Source organism: Oncorhynchus mykiss, chromosome 1 (assembly GCF_013265735.2).
Source record: "Oncorhynchus mykiss isolate Arlee chromosome 1, USDA_OmykA_1.1, whole genome shotgun sequence".
Lineage (NCBI taxonomy): Eukaryota > Metazoa > Chordata > Actinopteri > Salmoniformes > Salmonidae > Oncorhynchus > Oncorhynchus mykiss.
The window spans coordinates 33,580,278-33,607,178 of NC_048565.1; the positions used below are offsets into that span (position 1 = coordinate 33,580,278).

General features: G+C 41.1%; 1 protein-coding gene across 1 annotated transcript in view; it reads left to right on the forward strand.

The window, feature by feature from the left end:
• LOC110521553 (voltage-dependent calcium channel subunit alpha-2/delta-1-like) overlaps positions 1–16,393 on the forward strand; it is a 62,526-nt gene extending 46,133 nt beyond the window's left edge. The window contains 8 exon segments of the mRNA XM_036989406.1: positions 930–1,082; positions 1,246–1,298; positions 1,374–1,394; positions 1,396–1,427; positions 3,061–3,187; positions 13,679–13,791; positions 14,719–14,801; positions 15,706–16,393. Of these exon segments, the coding sequence (XP_036845301.1) occupies positions 930–1,082; positions 1,246–1,298; positions 1,374–1,394; positions 1,396–1,427; positions 3,061–3,187; positions 13,679–13,791; positions 14,719–14,801; positions 15,706–15,816 (693 nt within the window). The 3' untranslated portion in view covers positions 15,817–16,393.
• Positions 16,394–26,901: the final 10,508 nt, after the last annotated feature.

The following is a 26,901-nucleotide window of genomic DNA, read 5'->3' on the forward strand; positions in this document are numbered from 1 at the left end:
TTCATTTGACACCACCTGGTCTAGAGGTCCTGGATGGCAGGGAGTTCAACCCCAGTGATGTACTGGGCCGTACGTACTACTCTCTGTAGGGAAGCAGTTATGATACCAAGCGGTGATGTTCTCAATGGTGTCAAGATGTCCTCAATGGTGCAGCTGTAGTACTTGTTGATGATCTGAGGGCCCATGCCAAATGTTTTTAGCCCTCTGAGGTGGAAGAGGCGTTGTCATGCCCTCTTCATTACTGTGTTGGTGTGTTTTGGATTATAATAGATCCTTAGCGAGTGGACACAAAGGCACTTGAAGTTAACGACCCGCTCCACAACAGCCCAATCGATGTGAGTGTGTTGCCTACCCTTACCACCTGGGGGCGGCCCATCAGGAAGTCCAGGATCCAGTTGCAGAGGGAGGTTTTCAGTCCCAGGGACCTTAGCTTAGCTTAGGGCTCCTGAGTGGTGCAGCGGTCTAAGGCACTGCATCTCAATGCAAGTCCCTGGCTCGAAACCAGGCTGTAACATATCCGGCCGTGACTGGGAGTCCTATAGGGTGGTGCACAATTAGCCCAGCGTCGTCTGGGTTTGGCCAGGGTACGCCCTCATTGTAAATAAGAATTTGTTCTTAACTGACTTGCCTAGTTAAATAAAGGTTACATTTAAAAATATATACAAAAAGTAGTGATGAGCTTGGAGAGCACTATGGTGTTGAATGCTGAGCTGAGGTCTATGAACATTATTCTCACATAGGTGTTCCTTTTGTCCAGGTGGGAAAGGGCAGTGTGGAGTGCAATAGAGATTGTGTTATCTGTGGATCCGTTTGGGTGGTATGCCAGTAACAGTGGGTCCAGTGTTTCTGGGATGATGGTGTTGATGTGAGCCATGACCAGCCTTTCAAAGCTCATACATTGAACACAGCTCTCTGTTCCCTGAACACAGATTGGTCAGTTCTTTGGGGAGGTGGATCCAGTCGTGATGATCAGTCTGGTCAACACATCTCTGTACTCCTTCAACAAGACCTACGACTACCAGTCAGTCTGCAACCCTGAGAGAGACTGCAAGGCTGCTGCAGGGCCACGATCTGTCTACGTGGTGAGACACACACAGCGCGCTCACACAGCACACACCCACATGAATGCATTAATGAATGATCTTGCTTTGGTTACCTTTCATGCTACACATACTGTACTGTATGTGTATATTTTGTCCATATGTTATGAAGTGTGCACTCAGTGTTCTCCTCTCCCCTCTCCAGCCCACTATAGCAGACATGCTGAGTATAGGCTGGTGGGCCTCCACAGGTGCCTGGTGAGTTAACTGGCTGGATACTTTAACTACGGTCGTCTGCTGTTTGGACCAAGCATAATGTGTTTGTCTCTGTAGGTCGATAATGCAGCAGCTCTTCTAGTCTCATATTCCCAAGGTTCCTAGAGGCAGGTCAGTTGTAGAGGATGGCTTTGGAAAGTATTCAGACCCCTTCACTTTCTCCACATTTTGTCATGTTACAGCCTTATTCTAAAATGTTTTAAAGAAAAAATTGTCGAAAACAGGTTTTTAGAGGTTTTTGCAAATGTATAAAAGGTAATCAGACCCTTTGCTATGAGACTCGAAATTGAGCTCAGGTACACCCTGTTTCCGCTGATCATTCTCGAGATGTTTTTACAACTTCATTAGAGTCCACCTATGGTAAATTCAATTGAATGGACATGATTTGGAAAGGCACACACCTGTCTATATAAGGTCTTACAGTTGACAGTGCATGTCAGAGTAAAAACCTAGCCATGAGGTCAAATGAATTGTCCGTAGAGCTCCAAGACAGGATTGTGTCGAGGCACAGATCTGGGGTTAGGTACAAAATATATATGCAGCATTGAAGGTCCCCAAGAACCCAGTGGCTTCCATCATTCTTAAATGGAAGAAGTTTGGAACCACCAAGACTATTCCTTGAGCTGGTTGCCTGGCCAAACTGAGCAATCAGGGGAGAAGGGCCTTGGTCAGGGAGGTGACCAAGAACCCAATAGTCACTCTGACAGAGCTCCAGAGTTTGTCTTTGTAGATGGGAGAACCTTCCAGAAGGACAACCATATTTGCAGCACTCCACCAATCAGGCCTTTATGGTAGAGTGGCCAGATGGAAGCCACTCTTCAGTAAAAGGCACATGACAGCTCGCTTAGAGTTTGCCAAAAGGCACCTACAGGACTCTCAGACTCTCAGTCTGACGAAACCAAGATTGAACTCTCTGGCCTGAATGCCAAGCATCATATCTGGAGGAAAGCAGGCACTGCTCATCACCTGGCCAATACCATCCCTATGGTGACGCATGGTGGTGGCAGGATCATGCTGTGGGGATCTTAATCAGCAGCAGGGACTGGGAAACTAGTCATGCTCGAGGGAAAGATGAACGCAGCAAAGTACAGAGAGATCCTTGATGAAAACCTGCTCCAGAACGCTCAGGACCTTAGACTGGGATGAAGGTTCACCTTCCAACAGGACAACGACCCAAAGCACACAGACAAGGTGATGCAGGAGAGGCTTCGGGACAGATCTCTGAATGTCCTTGAGTGGCCCAGCCCAGATTCAAACCAGATCAAACATCTCTGGAGAGACCTCAAAATAGCTGTGCAGCGACGCTCCCATCCAACCTGATAGAGCTTGAGAGGATCTGCAGAGAAGAATGGGAGAAACTCACCAGATACAGGTGTGCCAAGCTTGTAGAGTCATACCTAAGAAGACTTGAGGCTGTAATCGCTGCCAAAGGTGCTTGAACAAAGTACTGAGTAAAGGGTCTGAATACTTATGTAAATGTGGTATTTCAGTTTATTTAATTTTTAACAAAATTGCACAAAAATCAAAAAAACTGTTTTTGCTTCTTCATTGTGGGGTATTGTGTGTTTATTGATGAGGGTACTGTTTTAGTAAATCAATTTTAGAATAAGACTGTAACGTAACAAAATGTGGAAAAAGTGAAGGGGCTTTGGACTATTTATTTGGAGGAGATGTAAGCACAGATGTTTTTGTGTTGTGTTTTTGGTTGTGTATGGTAACAGTTATGTAGTCTCTCTCTCTCTAGTGGACTCAGATGATGACATGTCTGCTAACATGTTTAAGGAGAGTTGTATCACAGAGCAGACTCAGTATTTCTTTGACAACGAAGAGAGAACCTACTCGGGAGTCCTCGACTGTGGAAACTGCTCCAGGTGTGTGTGTGTGTGTGTGTGTGTGTGTGTGTGTGTGTGTGTGTGTGTGTGTGTGTGTGTGTGTGTGTGTGTGTGTGTGTGTGTGTGTGTGATGTAAGGGTCGATTCCAATTTCCTCTTTCCTGGATAATAGCTTGTTGTGGGCAATAATATTTTGAATGTGAATATGCAGTATATGTGATATTTTATACAACGGGTGCATCTCATCCTGAATGCTGATTGGTTAAAACTGCATTCCAGACGTTGTTTATTCCACAAGTTACCACTAAGACTCTTTAATGCCTTTTTACTCTGTTCCATCTAACTGCGCAATCCACTGTCTCATCGACCCAGCCAGACAATTATATCAACTTGATCTCCACTATAAAAAGCATCTAGACTTTATCTCACATTTCTTTTTGAATAACATTTAGTTTTCGACAGTGAAGATTTCTCTAAACCTTGATTTCTGTCTCTCTGAAATGTTCAATATACAAATTCAATCTCCAGTTGTTTTAAAAAAAATGTCTAACTAGGCAAGTCAGTTAAGAACAAATTCTTATTTACAATGTCGGCCTACCAGGGAACAGTGGGTTAACTGCCTTGTTCAGGGGCAGATCGACAGATTTTTACCTTGTCAGCTCGGGGATTCAATCCAGCAGCCTTTTGGTTACTGGCCCAACGCTCTAACCACTAGGCTATAATGAACATGTCTGGAGTTGGGATGAGACAGACAGGCAGCTTTTCTCAGCCAGCCGAAATCATGAATCAGCATAATTTATATGGATATATACAAAGAAAGATCAATAGAAAACAGGTCAAACGAAACGAAGTGCAGCTAGTTTTCAGTCTTTCCAGCTTCAGTTTGAAGTGATTGTGTTAGCTGTGTTGTTGGATAGCTCTGAACAACATTGTCCTGACGAGAGAGCACATTTTCTTTGCCAGGTGAAATTGTGCATCATTAGCTCATTGTAATGGATGTATCCAAATAAATGTCACTAGAAAACAGCTTAAACAAATGCAAATTAAGCTACTTTGTTGTTATTCTGGCTGCACTGTTTGACGGGACTGTAAATTAGCCATTCGTTGGCTAGCTATCAAGTAAGGGATGATAACGTTGCAAGCCAGTATGGCGATAGAACATTTATAATGAACGAATGGATCGCATCCATAGATACTGAACAAAATGACTTAACCACTGGGTAACGTCTCTGGCATCGGAACCGATAGACCGAACGACCAGCCTTCTTTGGTAGCAACCCTAGATTTGTGTCAGGACTATATCTTGTGGATGAAATAGTATGAATAAATTCATTTAAAATAAAACATTTAATAAAAATACTATACCAGTCAAAAGTTTGGACACACCTACTCATTCCATGGTTTTTCTTTATGTTTTACTATTTTCTACATTGTAGAATAATAGTGAAGACATCAAAACTATGAAATAATACATGAAATCATGTAGTAACCAAAAAAGTGTATTTGAGATTCTTCAAAGTAGCCCCCCTTTGCCTTGATGACAGTTTTGCACAATTGTGGCATTCTCTCAACAGCTTCATGAGGTAGTCATCTGGAATGCATTTCAATTAACAGGTGTGCCTTGTTAATTTGTGGAATTTCTTTCCTTCTTAATGCATTTCAGCCAATCAGTTGTGTTGTGACAAGGTAGGGGTGGTATACAGAAGATAGCACTATTTGGTAAAAGACCAAGTCCATTTTATGGCAAGAACAGCTACAATAAGCAAAGAGAAATGACAGTCCATCATTACTTTAAGACATGAAAGTCAGCCAATACGGAAAACTTTAAGATCTTTTAAAGTTTCTTTAAGTGCAGTCGCAAAAACCATCAAGCGCTATGATGAAACTGGCTCTCATGAGGACCGCCACAAGAATGGAAGACCCAGAGTTACCTTTGCTGCAGAGGATAAGTTCATGAGCGTTCCCAGCCTCAGATTGCAGCCCAAATAAATGCTTCACAGAGTTCAAGTAACAGACAGATCTCAACATCAACTGTTCAAAGTAGACTGCGTGAATCAGGTCTTCCTGTTAATTGAAATGCATTCCAGGTGACTACCTCATGAAGCTGGTTGAGAGAATGCCAAGAGTGTGCAAAGCTGTCATCAAGGCAAAGAGTGGCTACTTTGAAGAATCTCAAATATGAAATATGTTTAGATTTGTTTAAAACTTTTTTGGTTGCTACATGATTCCATATGTGTTATTTCAATGTGTTGATGACTATTCTACAATGTAGAAAATATTCAAAATAAAGAAAAACCCTTGAATGAGTAGGTATGTCCAAACTTTTGACTGCTACTATAGGTCCCTAAGGTTATCTTACAGGACAATGCATGAATAAAGATATGTGTACTAGACCAGAGGTCTAGAAGCCTAGCAAATGAGAATTGATCATACAAAGGCATTTAATTTAATTTAATTTATAGCATCTGAAGAAGTAACCTTTCATCCCAAAACCAACCACCATTGATCAATCAAATGATATCAGTAACTTAAACACTCCCAGGCCCAATCTCCACAGGGTGTCACAGCATTTAAAGGTTTGTGTGGGGGATGAGACCAATGTAAATAAGACAGAATTCCTGAGAAGATCATAAAATCTTTTTGCATATAGTAATTCAGAGTTCACCCTATACAGATACAACTAACCCCCGAGATTATGTACATACATGTAGATAACATCAAAGTTATCCTCAGTGAACAAGTTTCAGATAGATACCATACATGGATACTATACTATTCTTATATCACATGTAATATTCATTGCTCTGAATACTGTAGCAGAGATATTTACATGTTGTCCCTTCAGAGGGAAGGGTTGACTAGTTTTTGGGCATTGTCCTTTGTTCCTGCACCATTTGCCATGCAGGTGTCAGAGAGCATATAAATTAGGGCCGAGCCTACAAGCTCATCCCGATATGTCATCCTCTGGTGGGGTAGCTCCGGAATGAGGTCAGTTTCCTGCCCTCCTCTGTGTTTTCCTGCTCTTTCCAGGCAGCTGCTGCCGGCTTGGCTCTGATCAGATGCACATTACCTTGATCTGTTAGGAGCTGGACACAGAGGGAAGCACTGTTTACTGAGAGCTCTCTCCCGTTTACCCCTGTTTATGTACTGCAACTCAGTTGGGGGTTGAATGTAGGTAGAAATGCAGTGGGTATATGAGCCACATGTGCCTGACTTTCTTTCTCTTCAACATTAACAACTAAAGACACTTAAACTTTGAGTGCCATAAAGAAAGAGCCATTCCACAGACGGCGAGTGTTGCTCCAATGCCCTGTAGTATGTGTGTGATTTAGTATTGTCTCTGTGTATGTCTGAACCAGAATTTTAGCACCACGGTAAGCACATGTGTGTGATGATGCGAGTGGCAGGAACGGACAGCTTTTTTAATATGGCTAGGGGTGCCGCTAGCAGCACCCCTCGACAACATTCCGCTGAAAAGGCAGTGCGCGAAATTCAAAAATATTTTTGGGAAATATGTAACTTTCACACATTAACAAGTGCAATACACCAAATGAAAGATAAACTTCTTGTTAATCTACCTATCGTGTCCGATTTAAAAAAGGCTTTACAGCGAAAGCACAACATATGTTAGGTCAGAGCCAAGTCACAAAAACACACACAGCCATTTTTCCAGCCAAAGGGAGCAGTCACAAAAAGCAGAAATATTGATAAAATTAATCACTAACCTTTGATGATCTTCATCAGATGACACTCATAGGACATCATGTTACACAATACATGTATGTTTTGTTCGATAAAGTGCATATTTATATCCAAAAATCTCAGTTTACATTGGCACGTTACTTTCAGTAATGTTTTACTTCCAAAACAACCGGTGAATTTGCAGAGGGCCAAGCTTCTCCATATAAAATAAAATAAAATAATTATAAAAATGTATCTTTCGTTTCTCTGTTTCATAATTTTCCTTCAATTGGCAAGTGGCTTTCTCAACTGAGGAATCAGAGAGGAATCAGATCCCATGTATCTGATGCTATATGGTCAAAAAAGAGTATGACATGTTGGCATGTTGCTGCCAGTAGCATTGAATTCAATAGCAAGTGACACCAGCTAGCATTTGGCCTCCCTTGATAATTCCAATAACCAATCAGTGTTGATCTGAGCTGAGTGAGCTCAACTGTGAATGGTCCTGGCACAGCAAAACATATGTAATTTCAAGGAAGGCCATTTTGGATTTGACTTCCTACCAATCAAATCTCACCAAAGAAAAATGTAATTGTTAGCTTATGGTGTGTGTCGTTGTCCTTCAGTAGCTAGCTATGGATAGAGATGGGGATGAAGAGTTTCTAGTTTAAAACGATTTTGTAGCAGCTGAAAATCAAGGAGAATGGGAGGCCAATTCCAAAATAGGGTATGGTGCAGGAGAGATGAGCATGGGGTGGAACCTAATCTTTTAACACTGAAAATTAGGACCGACTGGCTAGCTGGGAGTGCTAGGCTAAAGAAGCTGTTTTGCTGGCCATGCCTTCTATTAGACAAAAGTACATATTTGCTCAACAACCATTGGGACACCACTGTTTTTTCTTATCTTGTAAACCTGGGCAGGTCCCTTGACCGACATAGAAAGAAAAAAAAACACATTATGGCAAACCTAAAACTTAATCTCTTTGGTAGAGTTCGGATCAACAAGACTTTCGACCAGGCTGCAGTGATCCATGTCCAGAGGCACAATGAATGGGTGAAGAAAAACAGAGTCCTTTTAGTAATGACATTATTACAACTTGAGCAAACCAGCTGTGAAATTAACTTTGCCAACTAAATTTAACTTGCATTTGCCTATGCTGTGTAGGTCACGTAACTATTTGTTAAATGCAATATTTTCTTTGTACACTTAAACATAACAGATGTTGCTCTCCGGTTTTAACTGTGATGAAACACAAATGTACAGTGCCTTCAGAAAGTATTCACACCCCTTGACTTTTTCCACGTTTGCCCGACCACCTCGATTCTTTCTTATGTTACAAAATTTGTAATTGTGTTTTTACATTGTAAAGACTCAGAGCTACTAAAAGGTATATCATAAACTGCAGTTGAGGAACAATGGGAAAGTAATTCTGCTTTGAAAGATGATAAACCTGTAATCCCACTTTTGAGAAAATGTAGTTAGCACAAGTAGTTAGCAAAACAATGAACCATAATCCCAACAAATACAGTTCAAACGGATTGTCAAAGCTAGCCACCATGCATGAAATGCTGTAGTATGAATCTTCAGGTAGATGAAGCTAACCAACTAGGTTCAATGCTAGCTAGCAAGCTAACATTACATCAAATCAAATTTTATTGGTCACGTAGACGTGTTTAGCGGATGTTTTGAAATGATTGTGTTTCTAGCTCCAACAGTGCAGTAATATCAAGCAAGTATTATCTAACAATTTCACAACAATACACACAATACACACACATCTGAAGTAATGGAATGGAATTAAGAATATATAACTATTTGGACAAGCAATGTCAGTGGCATACAGTAGAATAGAATCGAATACAGTAGATACAGTGGGGAGAACAATTATTTGATACACTGCCGATTTTTGCAGGTTTTCCTACTTACAAAGCATGTAGAGATCTGTAATTTTTATCATAGGTACACTTCAACTGTGAGAGACGGAATCTAAAACAAAAATCCATAAAATCACATTGTATGATTTTTAAGTAATTAATTAGCATTTTATTGCATGACATAAGTATTTGATACATCAGAAAAGCAGAACTTAATATTTGGTACAGAAACCTTTGTTTGCAGTTACAGAGATCATACGTTTCCTGCAAAGGGGACAGGACGACTGCACCGTATTGAGGGGAGGATGGATGGGGCCATGTATCGCGAGATCTTGGCCAACAACCTCCTTCCCTCAGTAAGAGCATTGAAGATGGGTCGTGGCTGGGTCTTCCAGCATGACAACGACCCGAAACACACAGCCAGGGCAACTAAGGAGGTCAAGGTCCTAGAGTGGCCTTAGCCTTTCTCCAGACCTGAACCCAATAGAACATCTTTGGAGGGAGCTGAAAGTCTGCATTGCCCAGCGACAGCCACGAAACCTGAAGGATCTGGAGAAGGTCTGTATGGAGGAGTTGGCCAAAATCCCTGCTGCAGTGTGTGCAACGCTGGTCAAGAACTACAGGAAACGTATGATCTCTGTAACTGCAAACAAAGGTTTCTGTACCAAATATTACATTCTGCTTTTCTGATGTATCAAATACTTATGTCATGCAATAAAATGCTAATGAATTACTTAAAAATCATACAATGTGATTTTCTGGATTTTTGTTTTAGATTCCGTCTCTCACAGTTGAAGTGTACCTATGATAAAAATGACAGACCTCTACATGCTTTGTAAGTAGGAAAACCTGCAAAATTGGCAGTGTATCTAATACTTGTTCTCCCCACTGTATATATGATATGAAAAATGCAAACTATGTCAACATTATTAAAGTGACTAGTGTTCCATTATTAAAGTGGCCAATGATTTCAAGTCTATGTATATAGGGCAGCAGCCTATAATGTGTAAGTGATGGCTGTTTAACAGTCTGATGGCTTTGAGATAGAAGCTGTTTTTCAGCCTCTCGGTCCCTGCTTTGATGCACCTGTACTGACCTCGACTTCTGGATGATAGCGGGCTGAACAGGCAGTGGCTCGGGTGGTTGTTGCCCTTGATTTTTTTGGGCCTTCCTGTGACATTGGGTGCTGTAGGTGTCCTGGAGGGCTGGTAGTTTACCCCCGGTGATGCGTTGGGCAGACGGCACCACACTGGAGAGTGGGTGGTGCAGTTGCCGTACCAGGCGGTGATACAGCCTCCTGAGGTTGGTGTTCCCTCTGCTGTTTCCTGAAGTCCACGATCAGCTCCTTTGTTTTGTTGACGTTGAGTGAGAGGTTATTTTGCTGGCACCACACTCCCAGGGCCCTCCCTGTAGGCTGTCTCGTCATTGTTGGTAATCAGGCCTACTACTGTTGTGTCGTCTGCAAACTTGATGATTGAGTTGGAGGCATGTGTGGCCACACAGTCATGGGTGAACAGGGAGGACAGGAGGGGGCAGAGCAGGCACCCTTGTGGGGGATCAGCGAAGTGGAGGTGTTGTTTGCTACTTTCAACACCTGGTGGCAAGTCCAGGACCCAGTTTCATAAGGCGGGATTCAGAGCCAGGGCCTCAAGCTTACTGATGAGCTTGGAGGGTACTATGGCTCCGCCCTCAACCGTAAGGCTCTCCAGAGGGTAGTGAGGTCTGCACAACGCATCACCGGGGGCAAACTACCTGCCCTCCAGGACACCTACACCACCCGATGTCACAGGAAGGCCATAAAGATCATCAAGGACATCAACCACCCGAGCCACTGCCTGTTCACCCCGCTATCATCCAGAAGGCGAGGTCAGTACAGGTGCATCAAAGCTGGGACCGAGAGACTGAAAAACAGCTTCTATCTCAAGGCCATCAGACTGTTAAACAGCCACCACTAACATTGAGTGGCTGCTGCCAACACACTGACACTGACTCAACTCCAGCCACTTTAATAATGGGAATTGATGGGAAATGATGTAAATATATCACTAGCCACTTTAAACAATGCTACCTTATATAATGTTACTTACCCTACATTATTCATCTCATATGCATACGTATATACTGTACTCTATATCATCGACTGTATCCTTATGTAATACATGTATCACTAGCCACTTTAACTATGCCACTTTGTTTACATACTCATCTCATATGTATATACTGTACTCGATACCATCTACTGTATCTTGCCTATGCTGCTCTGCACCATCACTCATTCATATATCCTTATGTACATATTCTTTATCCCCTCACACTGTGTACAAGACATTAGTTTTGGAATTGTTAGTTAGATTACTTGTTGGTTATTACTGCATTGTCGGAACTAGAAGCACAAGCATTTCGCTACACTCGCATTAACATCTGCTAACCATGTGTATGTGACAAATAAAATTTGATTTGATTTGATTTGGTGTTGAATGCTGAGCTAATGTCAATGAACAGTATTATTACATAAGTATTACTCTTGTCCAGATGGAATAAGACAGTGTGCAGTGTGATGGCGATTGCATCATCTGTGGATCTATTGGGGCGGTCAGCAAATTTAAGTGGGTCTAGGCTATCAGGTAATGTAGAAGTGATATGATCCTTGACTAGTCTCTCAAAGCACTTCATGATGACAAAAGTGACTGCTACGGGGCGATAATCATTTAGTTCAGTTACCTTTGCTTTCCTGGGTAAGGGAACAATGGTGGCAATCTTGAAGCATGTCGGGACAGCAGACTAGGATAGGGAGAGATTGAATATGTCCGTAAGCACTCCAGTCAGCTGGTCTGCGCATGCTCTGAAGATGTGGCTAGGTGTGGGCCGGCAGCCTTGCGACATCAGTGTCCGTGACGTGGCTGGTTTTCCCTATGTAGTCTGTGATTGTCTATATGACCCTGCCACATACATCTCCTGTCTGAGCTGTTGAATTGCGACTCCACTTAGTCCCTATACTGGCGTTTTGCCTGTTTGATTGCCTTACGGAGGGAATAACTGGTTAAATGTGGTGGTTTGCGCTTTCAGTTTAGCGTGAATGCTGCCATCTATCCCCGTTTTCTGCATATGGTAGGTTTTAATAATCACAGTGGGTACAACATCTCTTATACACTTCCTGATAAACGTAGTCACCGTATCCGTGTATTCGTCAATGTTATTGTCAGAGGCTACCCGGAACATATCCCAGTCCGCGTGATCAAAACAATCTTAAAGTGTCGATTCTGATTAGTCAGACCAACATTGAATAGTCCTTAGCACGGGTACTTCCTGTTTGAGTTTCTGCCTATAGGAAGGGAGAAGCAAAATGGAGTTGTGATCAGATTTGCAGAAGGGAGGGCGGGGAGTGCCTTGTAGGCATGCCGGAAGTTGGTTGTAGCAGTTGTCAACTGTTGTAGCAGCGCGAGTTCTTCAGCCAATGTGTTGACAGAACTTTGGTAGCATTTTCCTCAAATATGCTTTGTTAAAATGCCCAGCTACAATAAATGTTGCCTCAGGATATGTGTTTTACAGTTTGCATAAAGTCCAGTGAAGTTCTTTGAAGTCCGTCGTGGTATCAGCTTGAGGGGGAATATACACGGCTATGACTATAACTGGATATAATTCTCTTGGGAGGTAATACGGTCAGCATTTGATTATGAGGTATTCTAGGTTGGGTGAACAAAAGGACTTGAGTTCCTGTATGTTATCACAATAACACCAACTGGCTGTACAGACTCAAGACAGTATATCCCGAGAAACAGAGTATGTTACAATCCCTGATATCTCTCTGGAAGGAAATCCTTGCCATGAGCTTGTAAACTTTATTATCCAGAGGCTAAACATTAACGAGTAGTATACTCGGTGGGTGGTGTACCTCTTCCCCACCGGCGATGTTTTGGATCAGCCTCTGGAATCAGTTCAATTACACTGGGGGGGGTAAGAACAAAGGATCAGATTTGGGAAAGTCTTATTCCTGTTTGTAATCCTAATAATGCTGGTGAGTTACCACCTCTCTGATATCCAAAAGTTATTCCTGGCTATATGTAATAACACAAAACATTTTCTGGGCTAATACTGTAAGAAATACACACAAAAAAAATCTGCAAATTTGCTTAGGGCCTAGATGCACGGCTGCCATTTCTATTGGCGCCATTTTCTGTGATTAGGCTATAACTGGCAATACAATGCAAATACATTTCTGAGAAACCAATAATATTACTACACAGATCACACATAACATTAGCTAGCGAGCCAGCAAGCTGACATTCACTAGCTAGCTAACAGTACATTTTAACTTGCAATGAAAACAACTTCCTGACAAAATTTGACATGTATAATACCTGAAAATGTAGCTAGACTCTTACCGTATACGCAGATGAACGCTTCACGGCAGACTGCAACCACGTTCACTGAGTAAGACGTCCTGGGTTGTTTTCGTTTTGATTGTAGCGAAAAAATTAGCAATTTAATACATTTTTAAATTCTGGCTGTAGCACAACACAATGTGGAATTAGAGGGGTATGAGGGGTATGAATATTTTCTAAATGCACTGTATGTGGTTGAATTTATTCTGCCACTCTGACACCTGTATTTTAGAACATTGTCTGTGATATGGCATTATCAGCCTCATATCGGCTAGCACAGTGCCTTAGAAATGCATTTTTAACAGAGCAAACAACACAATTGTCAAAACATATGTTGGAAAGAAATATATATCAGTTTGGCTTCCCCATAGATTTTGCCCACGCACCGCTACTGGGGAAGTGTTCTCTCATGTGTGTAGTATTTAGATGGTTAGCATTCCTCTCCTCTCATCCTTTTAGTATGTACAGTATAATGTTGAGTAGCTTACTAAGACGGGTGTGCGTGTGTGTGTGTGTGTGTGTGTGTGTGTGTGTGTGTGTGTGTGTGTGTGTGTGTGTGTGTGTGTGTGTGTGTGTGTGTGTGTGTTTTTCAGGATGTATCGAGCTGAGAAGCTGCCCAACACTAACCTGGTGTTTCTGATCACTGATGCCAAGACCACCTGTCTGTCCTGTGACCCCAGACCACTACGACAGGCAGAGCAACCATGTTTCCTTCCACACACACCCACACACATCCTATTGCAATCATTTTCTAGTCAGTATTACTGCTCGATTAAAACTTTTATTCTCATAGTATATATTAAAATGGAGCTGTGTATCTGAGTGGAACATCTGGAACCCATGTTGGGATCACTTTCAATCAGTGTAAAGTGTAAGTGTGTGTGTGCATGTCTACGAGATATATGTGTTTGGGGCTTTAGATTCCTGCTGATGTAAAGTGTCATCATCCCAGGTCAGAGAGGGTTCAAACAAAAGGCCTGTAGTTTACAGCTCAGTTTGAGGACAAACACACACACTCATCCACACACACACAGCATACATTTAAAACATACACACTACACTCTATTGCACACAACTAAGAGGCTGTCCAATCACAGTGTCATGTTCAATCATAGGGGTGATATTTATAAGGGAATTGTTAAAGTGTAACACTCTTCCACAGACAGGGTGATACACAGGTTAGTGTTTTTCGTTATAAATCTTGTTCTGGAGGCAGCTCTGCAGAGTGGTCACTAGCTGGCACTACTACAATGTCATACAATCTGATTTTAAGCCTAACACTACTCTCAACCCTAACCTTAACCACATTGCTAACCCTAATGCCTAACCTTAAATTAAGATCAAAGCAATTTTTTCCCCCATAAATTTTTACAAAATAGACTATTTTGACTTTGCATCCGGCCCATCTAGTGGAAATCACTCAGTTCTGCCTCCAGGACAAGACTCCCAATAAACATCAACCTGCCGGTGATACGTATGAGCTTGTAAGGGAGTGTGTTAAAGATGTGATTTGAAGATGTATGTTTGACCAAGATGCGTCTGTATTTAAGATCAGAGTGTGTGTGTATATTTTTGAGGTTTGTGTTGCACATTTGTTTGTGCGTTAGTATTTCCTTAGTGTGTGCATGTGCAGCCCAAGGTCCAGATCGCTGTGAGCTAGCTCAGAACCCCAGGTACAGGAAAGGACCTGAAGTGTGTTTCGACAACAACGTAGACGTAAGTCAAACACGTGCGCACACATATTTTATTTTTCTCTATCTCTCTCTCTCTTGCTCTCTCTCCCTCTTGATCTCTCTCTCTCTTTCCATTGCTTGGTTTGGATGTTCTTCATTGCCTGATTGCATGAATTGGTTTGTGTGTGTCTCTGGCCTGTCCCCTTCCTCATGTTGCTGCAGGAGTTGATGCTGGGCCCAGGGATATTCCCTGTCAATAAAAACTGAACTGAGACCTGTGTCTCTCCACCCCTGTTGATAGTCAGGTGTTACACACAGCAACTACTAACTGACCGGAAATCTACTGATAGGCCTTAAACACAACCACTACTATCTATGTGTTAATAATGATGACCAGGATTCTAGTACTGTAGCTACTTCCTTCAAATAATAAAACACACTTGGATAATCCCAGAGCAAAAGGAAAATAAGGTACCAATACAGTATATCATGTAATTCTCTACCAGGTGAATAATGTACTGTAGAGTAAAAGAGACTACTACTACCTGTTATAGACCTGTCACACACACAGGCCGGTAGTGATGTTTAGGGTGGCCTGGGAATGGAAGGTACGGGTATTGTACAGCAGATGTAGATCCTCTATGGAGAGTGAAAGTAGGACTCTCTCCCCACAGCTGAACTATGGAAGTTGCTCTGCAGTCTATATTCCCTGTAAATAGAGGAAGTGCCAGATGGGTTTCCTGCCTTTGACGGTGTGCAGTACTGTACGACACAAACACACACACACAAAGGCCAAACAACAGGAGGCTACACACACACACTGAACATTCTATAATGTTGCACCCTTCTGAACGCAAAAATGTAGGTTCTCTATTATTTGCCAGCGTAATCTGAGTTTGAATTGTCTGATTGGTGCTTGTCTGATTAACGGATGTTGTGACCAACAGGAGGATGATTCTGACTGTGGGGGCGGGACCTCTCTAAGCCCCTCCCCTTGGCCCATGTTGGGACTCCAACTACTGCTGCTGTGGCTCCTCACTGGCCCCCGACACTCATGACCCCTACACACACACACACACACACACACATCTCAACCAGACAGTGTTTTACATTGGACCGTTTTCTGACTCTCCATCTCCTGAATGTCATCACTGATCTGTTAACGCACTGCCAATATGGAAGAGAAGTCACTCTCCTGCTCTCCAATCATTCTCCAAAGCCAAAGGGGTGCTCTTTCCTCCCTCTCATCTCTTCTCCACCATGTTGACTGAGCTATTCTATTATATGGTGTATTCTTTGGAGCTAACCAAACCCTTTAATTCGTCATCATAAATGTACTTATATGTTTTGGTTGGAGTAAGAGGGAGGTTGAGTGTCTGTCCTTTATAATTCACTGATACAAATGATTTAGGCTTAGTTTCTGTTTATGATATTTATTATACTGTACAGTACATAAAAAATATAATTATGAAGACAACAAAACCTGTAACTGAAATGGAAAGCAAAGTTATTGATAATCCAACAGTTTTGATTTACAGTTGAAGTCGGAAGTTTACATACACTTTTGCCAAATACATTTAAACTTTTTCACAATTCCTGACATTTAATCCTAGTAAAAGTTCCCTGTTTTAGGTAGTTAGGATCACCATTTTATTTTAAGAATGTGAAATGTCAGAATAATAGTAGAGAATGATTTTTTTCAGCTTTTATTTCTTTCATCACATTCCCAGTGGGTCAGAAGTTTACATACACTCAATTAGTATTTGCAAGCATTGCCTTTAAATTGATTAACTTGGGTCAAACATTTCGGATAGCCTTCCACAAGCTTCCCACAATAAGTTAGGTGAATTTTGGCCCACTCCTCCTGACAGAGAGAGGTGAGACTGGTGAGACTGGTGTAACTGAGTCAGGTTTGTAGGGCTCCTTGCTCGCACATGCTTTTTCAGTTCTGCCCACACATTTTCTATGGGATTGAGGTCAGGGCTTTGTGATGGTCACTCCAATACCTTGACTTTGTGTCCTTAAGCCAATTAGCCACAACTTTGGAAGTATGCTTTGGGTCATTGTCCATTTGGAAGACCCATTTGCGACCAAGCTTTAACTTCCTGACTGATGTCTTGAGATGTTGCTTCAATATATCCACATAATTTTCCTCCCTCATGATGCCATCTATTTTGTGAAGTGCATCAGTCCCTCCTGCAGCAAAGCACCCCCACAACATGATGCTGCCACCCCCGTGCTTCACGGTTGGGATGGTGTTCTTCGGCTTGCAAGCTTCCCCCTTTTTCCTCCGAACATAACGATGGTCATTATGGCCAAACAGTTGTATTTTTATTTCATCAGACCAGAGGACATTTCTCCAAAAAGTACGATCTTTGTCCCCATGTGCAGTTGCAAACCGTAGTCTGGCTTTTTTATGGCGGTTTTAGAGCAGTGGCTTCTTCCTTGCTGAGCGGCCTTTCAGGTTATGTCGATATAGGACTCGTTTTACTGTGGATATAGATACATTTGTACCTGTTTCCTCCAGAGTCTTCACAAGGTCCTTTGCTGTTGTTCTGGGATTGATTTGCTCTTTTCGCACCAAAGTACGCTCATCTCTAGGAGACAGAATGAGGCTCCTTCCTGAGCGGTATGATGGCTGCATGGTCCCATGGTGTTTATACTTGCATACTATTGTTTGTACAGATACACATTGTACCTTCAGGCATTTGGAAATTGCTCCCAAGGATGAACCAGACTTGTGGAGGTCTACAATTCTTTTCTGAGGTCTTGGCTGATTTCTTTTGATTTCCCCATGATGTCAAGCAAAGAGGCACTGAGTTTGAAGGTAGGCCTTGATATAAATCCACAGGTACACCTCCAATTGACTCAAATTATGTCAATTAGCCTATCAGAAGCTTCTAATTCCATGACACAATATTCTGACATTTTCCAAGCTGTTGAAAGGCACAGTCAACGAAGTGTATGTGTACTTCTGACCCACTGGAATTGTGATACAGTGAATTATAAGTGAAATAATCTGTCTGTAAACAATTGTTGGAGAAATGACTTGTGTCATGCATAAAGTAGATGTCCTAACCGCCTTGCCAAAACTATAGTTTGTTAACAAGAAATTTGTGGAGTGGTTCAAAAGCGAGTTTTAATGACTCCAACCTAAGTCTATCTAAACTTCCGACTTCAACTGTATTTATTTATTAATGCAGGTCAAACAGCAGTATGTGAATAGATCCAGTAGACTAGAGTAGGGTTCACTCAATAGAGAGCTGAAGAACACTGTCACCATTCCAGGAATGGGGATAGTTGACCCACGATAGATCTTTCTCTGCCAACATTCAGGGTCAAATCGTACTTTCATATCTTTATGGTCACGTTAGCATTCCTGGGGTACCAATCAGTGACCTAGGCCAATTACTTTCTAATACTTTTGGTGTGCTTTGTTTAGCTTCACATACAGGGTAGGCAGGCGTTTGCACTTTTGGAACTATTACATTTGTTCCATTGCACCAGGCAAGCTATATTTAGTGCAACTCAAGTCTTTGAAAGTACAGTATGCATATGACCCAGGTCTGTATAGATACTGTATAGATACTGATACAGTATAACTTCATTTGATGCATCAGATATCCATTGCCTATGTAGCTTCAACATACCATTAATTTATCCAAAGTTATTCTTTGATGGATAGTCATTGGAATTATGTCCCAAAGTGTCCGTTGCATGCCGTACTGTATGCTATGTGTAGTAGTAGAGCAGGAGCAGTAGCTCAGAGATATGTTTCTTATGTTCTGTAGCTAGCTGGTATCTACCTAGCCTGGGTGGCAGTCTGTTTCAGCTTCAGACTGGCAGCTAGGCTTGAACAATATGCTCCTGGAGTTAGTTTCCTACTGTATCCCCAGACTCAGGATTTCAGGAACGTGAAAGACAGAAAAGCTTTCCAAAAGGCTTAAGTTGTTTCACAGACCCTGGTGAGCAGACAACTGGAGAATGATATCAGGATATCTAAAGACTGTTTCTTTCTCATCTTCTTCTTGTTCCTCTTCTGCTTGTTTATTCTTTGTGCTGCTTTCTAAAATCTGTAAACGAGAGTTAAGTTCTCAGTTACACATTACAAAACCGCAGCACTGTATCCCTAACCCAAAATTAAGTACTTACTGTATGATCGTTGCCAATACTGTCCCTTCTGCCATGGCCATCTAGTGACCACCAGATTTGGAGCGTTCAGGATCATGCCAGTTTATTTGAGTAGCGTGTTGATGTGTGTATAATGGCAACGGCATGATGTAGCCATGGAATGGGCATGTCCCTGGAGTATCTCTGATTGTGCTTTAATACATGACTTACTATTTTGTGGAACTTGACTAGCCTGAAACAATTTTGTATATACAGTGCCTTGCGAAAGTATTCGGCCCCCTTGAACTTTGCGACCTTTTGCCACATTTCAGGCTTCAAACATAAAGATATAAAACTTTATTTTTTTTGTGAAGAATCAACAACAAGTGGGACACAATCATGAAGTGGAACGACATTTATTGGATATTTCAAACTTTTTTAACAAATCAAAAACTGAAAAATTGGGCGTGCAAAATTATTCAGCCCCTTTACTTTCAGTGCAGCAAACTCTCTCCAGAAGTTCAGTGAGGATCTCTGAATGATCCAATGTTGACCTAAATGACTAATGATGATAAATACAATCCACCTGTGTGTAATCAAGTCTCCGTATAAATGCACCTGCACTGTGATAGTCTCAGAGGTCCGTTAAAAGCGCAGAGAGCATCATGAAGAACAAGGAACACACCAGGCAGGTCCGAGATACTGTTGTGAAGAAGTTTAAAGCCGGATTTGGATACAAAAAGATTTCCCAAGCTTTAAACATCCCAAGGAGCACTGTGCAAGCGATAATATTGAAATGGAAGGAGTATCAGACCACTGCAAATCTACCAAGACCTGGCCGTCCCTCTAAACTTTCAGCTCATACAAGGAGAAGACTGATCAGAGATGCAGCCAAGAGGCCCATGATCACTCTGGATGAACTGCAGAGATCTACAGCTGAGGTGGGAGACTCTGTCCATAGGACAACAATCAGTCGTATATTGCACAAATCTGGCCTTTATGGAAGAGTGGCAAGAAGAAAGCCATTTCTTAAAGATATCCATAAAAAGTGTCGTTTAAAGTTTGCCACAAGCCACCTGGGAGACACACCAAACATGTGGAAGAAGGTGCTCTGGTCAGATGAAACCAAAATTGAACTTTTTGGCAACAATGCAAAACGTTATGTTTGGCGTAAAAGCAACACAGCTCATCACCCTGAACACACCATGCCCACTGTCAAACATGGTGGTGGCAGCATCATGGTTTGGGCCTGCTTTTCTTCAGCAGGGACAGGGAAGATGGTTAAAATTGATGGGAAGATGGATGGAGCCAAATACAGGACCATTCTGGAAGAAAACCTGATGGAGTCTGCAAAAGACCTGAGACTGGGACGGAGATTTGTCTTCCAACAAGACAATGATCCAAAACATAAAGCAAAATCTACAATGGAATGGTTCAAAAATTAACATATCCAGGTGTTAGAATGGCCAAGTCAAAGTCCAGACCTGAATCCAGTCGAGAATCTGTGGAAAGAACTGAAAACTGCTGTTCACAAATGCTCTCCATCCAACCTCACTGAGCTCGAGCTGTTTTGCAAGGAGGAATGGGAAAATATTTCAGTCTCTCGATGTGCAAAACTGATAGAGACATACCCCAAGCGACTTACAGCTGTAATCGCAGCAAAAGGTGGCGCTACAAAGTATTAGCTTAAGGGGGCTGAATAATTTTGCACGCCCAATTTTTCAGTTTTTGATTTGTTGAAAATGTTTGAAATATCCAATAAATGTCGTTCCACTTCATGATTGTGTCCCACTTGTTGTTGATTCTTTACAAAAAAAATAGTTTTATATCTTTATGTTTGAAGCCTGAAATGTGGCACAAGGTCGCAAAGTTCAAGGGGGCCGAATACTTTCGCAAGGCACTGTATTTGTACAATAATGACATTTAGTGTATAAAAAAGAAACAGAAAACATTTTTTTAAATAAATTTCATAACATGGTGTTGATTCTTGTGCAAATATATATTCACAATAAAAGTGTATTATTGTTATGGTCTGTTCATTCAACAAGATACTATTTTATGGACATTCAACTTGGCATAAAATGACTGCTTACTGTTTGAGGCTCCCCTGTTCTCACAAGCAATAATGAAATCATATTTTTTTACATTTTAGTAGACACTTACCCAGCGCAACTGAGGTTAAGTGCCTTGCTCAAGGGCACATCAATAGGTTTTTCACACAGTCAGCTCAGGAATTTCAACCAGCGACCTTTTGGTTACTGGCCTAATGCACTTAACCGCTAGACTACCTGTCAGTTAATAATGAAGGTCACTGTATGCAATTATAACCACTAATCTCTGCCATCTAGCAGTGTTTGGTTTAGTATCATATGGTACTGACAGACATGAAATGACCTTGGTGGTCTAGTTAACAGACAAAACAAATATGACATGTTCTTGTGCTCTCCAGCACACTGGTAATGCATTTTTTCAAAATGCAATGTTCCTCATATTGCTCAGATTATCTGAAAGAGCAATATGTTATTATGCAACCATTAGTTACGGCGAGTCTGCCTATGACATACCTTTTGTGTATTATTCTTCAAGGCTTGGGATTCATTATGACAACTTTAATTTCCATACATTTTCTCGGAATGATAATTAGACTGTATAACTACTGGACTCCCTAACTGTTTATACATCATGGTTCCAGTCATTGTACACTGTGAATAACCTGGTTCCAATGGGACATTATTGAACCACAAAGTGACCCACACTCTAAAAGGCCTGCAAACTCTCATATTACCATTACGTAATGGGATATTATGGATACAAATTGTGTCTATAATGTGCTATTGGAGAAAGATAGTGTATATGCCTTCTCCTTTCTTTAAGCAGAATGATTTTCCTAATATCTAAGTATATTGTGATGTGAGTGCTGCTTTCTTAGCCACACATACATACAGTACACAGCATTACAGAGGACAGGCATGCTTGGAGACGAAAGCCAGGGAGATGTGTAGTGACAGAGCATGTCCCCTGTACCAGACTGTGTCCCCACTCTCCTGACAGGGGGATTCACAGAGACAGGCCTGGCCTGGCCTCTTTTCTGATCTGGTCTTTCTTACAGACCAGATGTCAGCATCACAGCTCTGACAGGACACAGTGTTGTTAGGTTTATGTTGTTGTTTATCTGATGTTATCTTTGGATGAATGCAACCACAGCTCATTTTAAGAGCTTTGTGTTTGTTGTACTGGGCAACAAAACCTCAAAAGGATCACGTTGGGCTGTACTGGGGGGTCTTGTTGTTTGTATATGTGTGAAGGGATGGTTACACTGTAAAACCATGAAGCACTGTAAACGTCAGTGTTTAAAACTTAAACATTAGGCATTTAGATTTGCCAATACGTGTTCTCATCTTAAACACAGGTGTTGAAAATGCAAGATGAAACATGATAGTCAGCTTTTTCCAGTCAGTTTCAAAACAGGAGAACACATACAGTTGAAGATGGAAGTTTACATACACCTTAGTCAAATACATTTAAACTCAGTTTTTCACAATTCCTAACATTTAATCCAAGTAACAATTCCCTGTCTAAGGTCAGTTAGGATCACCACTTTATTTTAAGAATGTGAAATGTCAGAATAATAGTAGAGAATGATTTATGTCAGCTTTAATTTCTTTCATCACATTCCCAGTGGGTCAGCAGTTTACATTCTACCAAATACTAATTAAGTGTATTGCCTCAATTGTTTAACTTGGGTCAAACGTTTCGGGTAACCTTCCACAAGCTTCCCACAATAAGTTGAGTGAATTTGTCCCATTCCTCCTGACAAAAATGATGTAACTGAGTCAGGTTTGTAGGCCTCCTTGCTCGCACATGCTTTTTCAGTTCTGCCCACAAATGTTCTATAGAATTTAGGTCAGGGCTTTGTGATGGCCACTCCAATACTTTGACTTTGTTGTCCTTAAGCCATTTTTCCACAACTTTGGAAGTATGCTTGGGGTCATTGTTCATTTGGAAGACCCATTTGCGACCAAGCTTTAACTTCCTGACTGATGTCTTGAGATGTTGCTTCAATATATCCACGTAATTTTCCTCCCTCATGATGCCACCTATTTTGTGAAGTGCACCAGTCTCTCCTACAGCAAAGCACCCCCACAACATGATGCTGCCACCCCCGTGCTTCACAGTTGGGATGGTGTTCTTCGGCTTGCAAGCTTCCCCCTTTTTCCTCCAAACATAATGATGGTCATTATGGCCAAACAGTTCTATTTTTGTTTCATCAGATCAGAGGACATTTCTCCAAAAAGTACGATCTTTGTCCCCATGTGCAGTTGCAAACCGTATTCTGGCTTTTTTATGGCGGTTTTGGAGCAGTGGCTTCTTCCTTGCTGAGTGGCCTTTCAGGTTATGTCGATATAGGACTCATTTTTACTGTGGATATAGATATTTTTGTACCTGTTTCCTCCAGCATCTTCACAAGGTCCTTTGCTGTTGTTCTGGGATTGATTTGCACTTTTCGCACCAACGTACGCTCATCTCTAGGAGACAGAATGCGTCTCCTTCCTGAGCGGTATGACAGCTGCGTGGTCCCTTGGTGTTTATACTTGCATACTATTGTTTGCACAGATGAATGTGGTACCTTCAGGCGGTCTACAATTGCAATTTTTTCTGAGGTCTTGGCTGATTTCTTTTTGATTTTCCCATTATGTCAAGCAAAGAGGAACTGAGTTTGAAGGTAGGTCTTGAAATACATCCACTGGTACGCCTCCAATTTACTCAAATTATGTCAATTAGCCTATCAGAAGCTTCGAAAGCCATGACATAATTTTCTGGAATTTTCCAAGCTGTTGAAAGGCACAGGCAACTTAGTGTGTGTAAACCTCTGACCCACTGGAATTGTAATACAGAGAATTATGAGTGAAATAATCTGTCTGTAAACAACTGTTGGAAAAATGACTTGTGTCATGCACAAAGTAGATGTCCTAACCAACCTAAGTGTATGTAAACTTCGACTTCAACTGTATATCTCCTAGGTGTTCAGATTTTAAACGCTAGTGTTAACTTTTCCATCGTCCTATTTAGAGTGCATTTAGTCATAAAAATGTGACTTCCCATGCCTTTTATTCAGATTAGAGTTAGTAATGTCTGTCACCTTACCTACATTTCTGCACAACTGAACAGGACATTTGATTCAATAAATATTTTCAATTGCATGGTGTTGTTGTTACTCTGTTGAGTTAATTTCCAATAACTCAGAGTGAAAAAGATGTGGTAGGGGTGCTATTATCATATTTCCCAGCATGCTTTGCAGCAGGTAGATTTTTCTATATTTTGTTTTAATATCTATAGTTTTTCATGCATATTGATTGATTAATTTATCTTATAATATACAAAGATATATAAATAACGTTTTTCTAACGCTAATTTAATCTGTAAGGGGTTGGATTTATTGCACTTGTTACTGAGATGGTTGTTCCAGTTTTACATGATCTTGGTAGTCTTTATAGCTAATTATTTTACAACAGCAGTCATTCCTAGTGCAAGTTATGGGTGATAAAATATTAAAATGGTTGAATATTCTCCTTCTTGCTGGATTCTGATGGGAACTATTAATCACTTCACAGACCTGTGACTTGAAGGTCTGTTGTTGCACATGAGCCAGTGATTTCAGACCACATTGTAGAGGATAACTAGGCTGTAACTGAAGGCCTTGTGAAATATGCAATATGTTTTCATAAAGGGTTTACTTTTAATTGAAACACATTCACTTAGGCAGTCACTTGGTGACAACTAAATTTACAGAAAGTTATTAAATGCAATAATCATATGTCTGTCACTAACAAACACAGCTGATCATATTTATGAAGATTTTACCCTATCATGGAGAGATGTACTGCTTGGATTCTCTACCTACGATATAAATATTTTTTTATATAATTAATTTCATTATAATTTTGGACAAATTGAACATTATTTGAAGACAATAAAAAAAAGATTTTAGAATTATATATGTGTGCATATCCCTTAAAGTAGAACTGACAACATTTTAGAAATGTGAAATCTTATTTAATCTATTCATATAGGAGGAGAAATTTGTCACCTCATTCTTTATTATTATCTGTGAGCACTTAAATATGGTAATGTTCACGTTTTCATAATTTTTTGAGATACGTAATTCTCAAACATTCTAAGGCATTTGTGAGAATTCTATAGCAATATAGAAAGGGAAAGCGACCATGCGTTTGTACAATTAATAAACACTGCAGTAAATAAAACCTAATAAAAACATCTGTCTCATCCAGGACCAGAGTCTACGCAGACCGTTGCTCCATAGTCAATCAGAGCTACAGTAGGCCTTTATGCCAATGAGCCTTTAGCCACACGGTAACTTTGTGATGAAACGTAGAAGCAACAGTAACTTTTCATACTTTGGTCATCATGCTTTTATCAGGTATCATCCAATTTCATGACAAACATGTTTTTGACTGTTTATTACCTCTCAAACCTAAATGCCTTGTGTTAAAAAAAAACATGTTAATAATGTGTTTAAAAAGTGTTACAGCGTATAAACATGTTATGGTGTTTACAATCTAAACACTGACACATTTTCATTGACATTCTAAATGCCTTGACGCGTTTTACCTCTTAAAGTCTAAGCCTTTTGGGAAAAGTGTTTAGTTATGTGTTCAGATCCTAAACACTTGGTTTTACAGTGTAGCCTGGGGGGGGGTCTGTGTGTAATGTGATATCCTTGTCTGTAGTGATGGGGGTCTTAGCTGTTGCCATGGCTGCCATCTTCTCACATGCCAGTGCTAAGCATTAACAGAGAATGAGAATAAGGGATAAAGAGAGAGGGGGGGGGGGTAAAGGAATTACCTCATCAACTTCACAAATGGTCACAGTAAAAAACACTTATTTCTGAATGAAGTAACATTACCCAAAATAAAAGTTTCCACATTGCAATGTGTATCTGAGTTGTGATATACTGAATGTAGGAACTACGATGTTCAACTGAGAGAAAGACGAGCTCAATCTCCGCACTAAGCATTGACCATTGATATTGTAATTGGATCCTCATTAGTAAAACAGGCCACAACCACCCTAAGGCCAAAACTAACATGAACCTAACTGTAACCATACGGCCATTAGACCTAGCCTGTATAAACATCTCTTATCAAGTGGCCCTAATTTAGTTGACCTCTGACCTTCATTCAAATTGGTTGTAGATTAGTTCTTCCAGTCAGAGCAAAGAGGGGGGTGGGGGGAGTTGTTCCCGTAACCAGGGTCCAGAACAGGATAGAATAGAATGGAACACCACTTATTGAACATTGTTAACATTAAATGTAAGGGTATTTTGCCCTCTAGTTTAATCAAAGAGGGCTCCCTTTACATTGCTACGTGTGAGGTGAGCATTTTGGACGCAGCGTATGAGCTGTCTCCATCTATTATCCCTAACACCATCCCTTTAGGAATTTATGGTTCAGCTTAAGCCTCTGCACACATTCAGAGACCACAGGCTTTGCCAAAACCTTAAACCTGACCACATAATCACTTGCTCTTACTCTCTTTTGCTTCGTCCTTGCTTTCTTCTCACCCTCTTCCTCCCTCTCCTAACCCAGACTTTAGCCACATCCTGGATGTCCCAGCATTAATTTACAATCAGTCAACAATAAATCCCAACATTCCCCAGTATTCCTTCTATCCTTCTGTGAGGGCTGGAATTACAGTCAACATTCCCAACTTGACTTACAGGACCAGCGGTCAGTGGAAAACAGAGAACTCTCTCCAGGTGAGTATTCTCAGTGGCACAATGAGTGGAGTTGATCTCTGCATTTCCAATCTGTTTGGAATGGGGCCCAAGCACTCTCTGTACTACATGATGACTAGCTGTAAGTTTGGCCATTGCTGTACAAAAACACACGTACTGTAATGAGTGATCTGTTGGAGGTTTAAGGTACATGGCAGTCATCATAGTTTAGTGGTCTGCCTCTGGCTGTAAAGGCCAATTAGATTCCCACTGAACACAGACAAACATGAGACTGAAC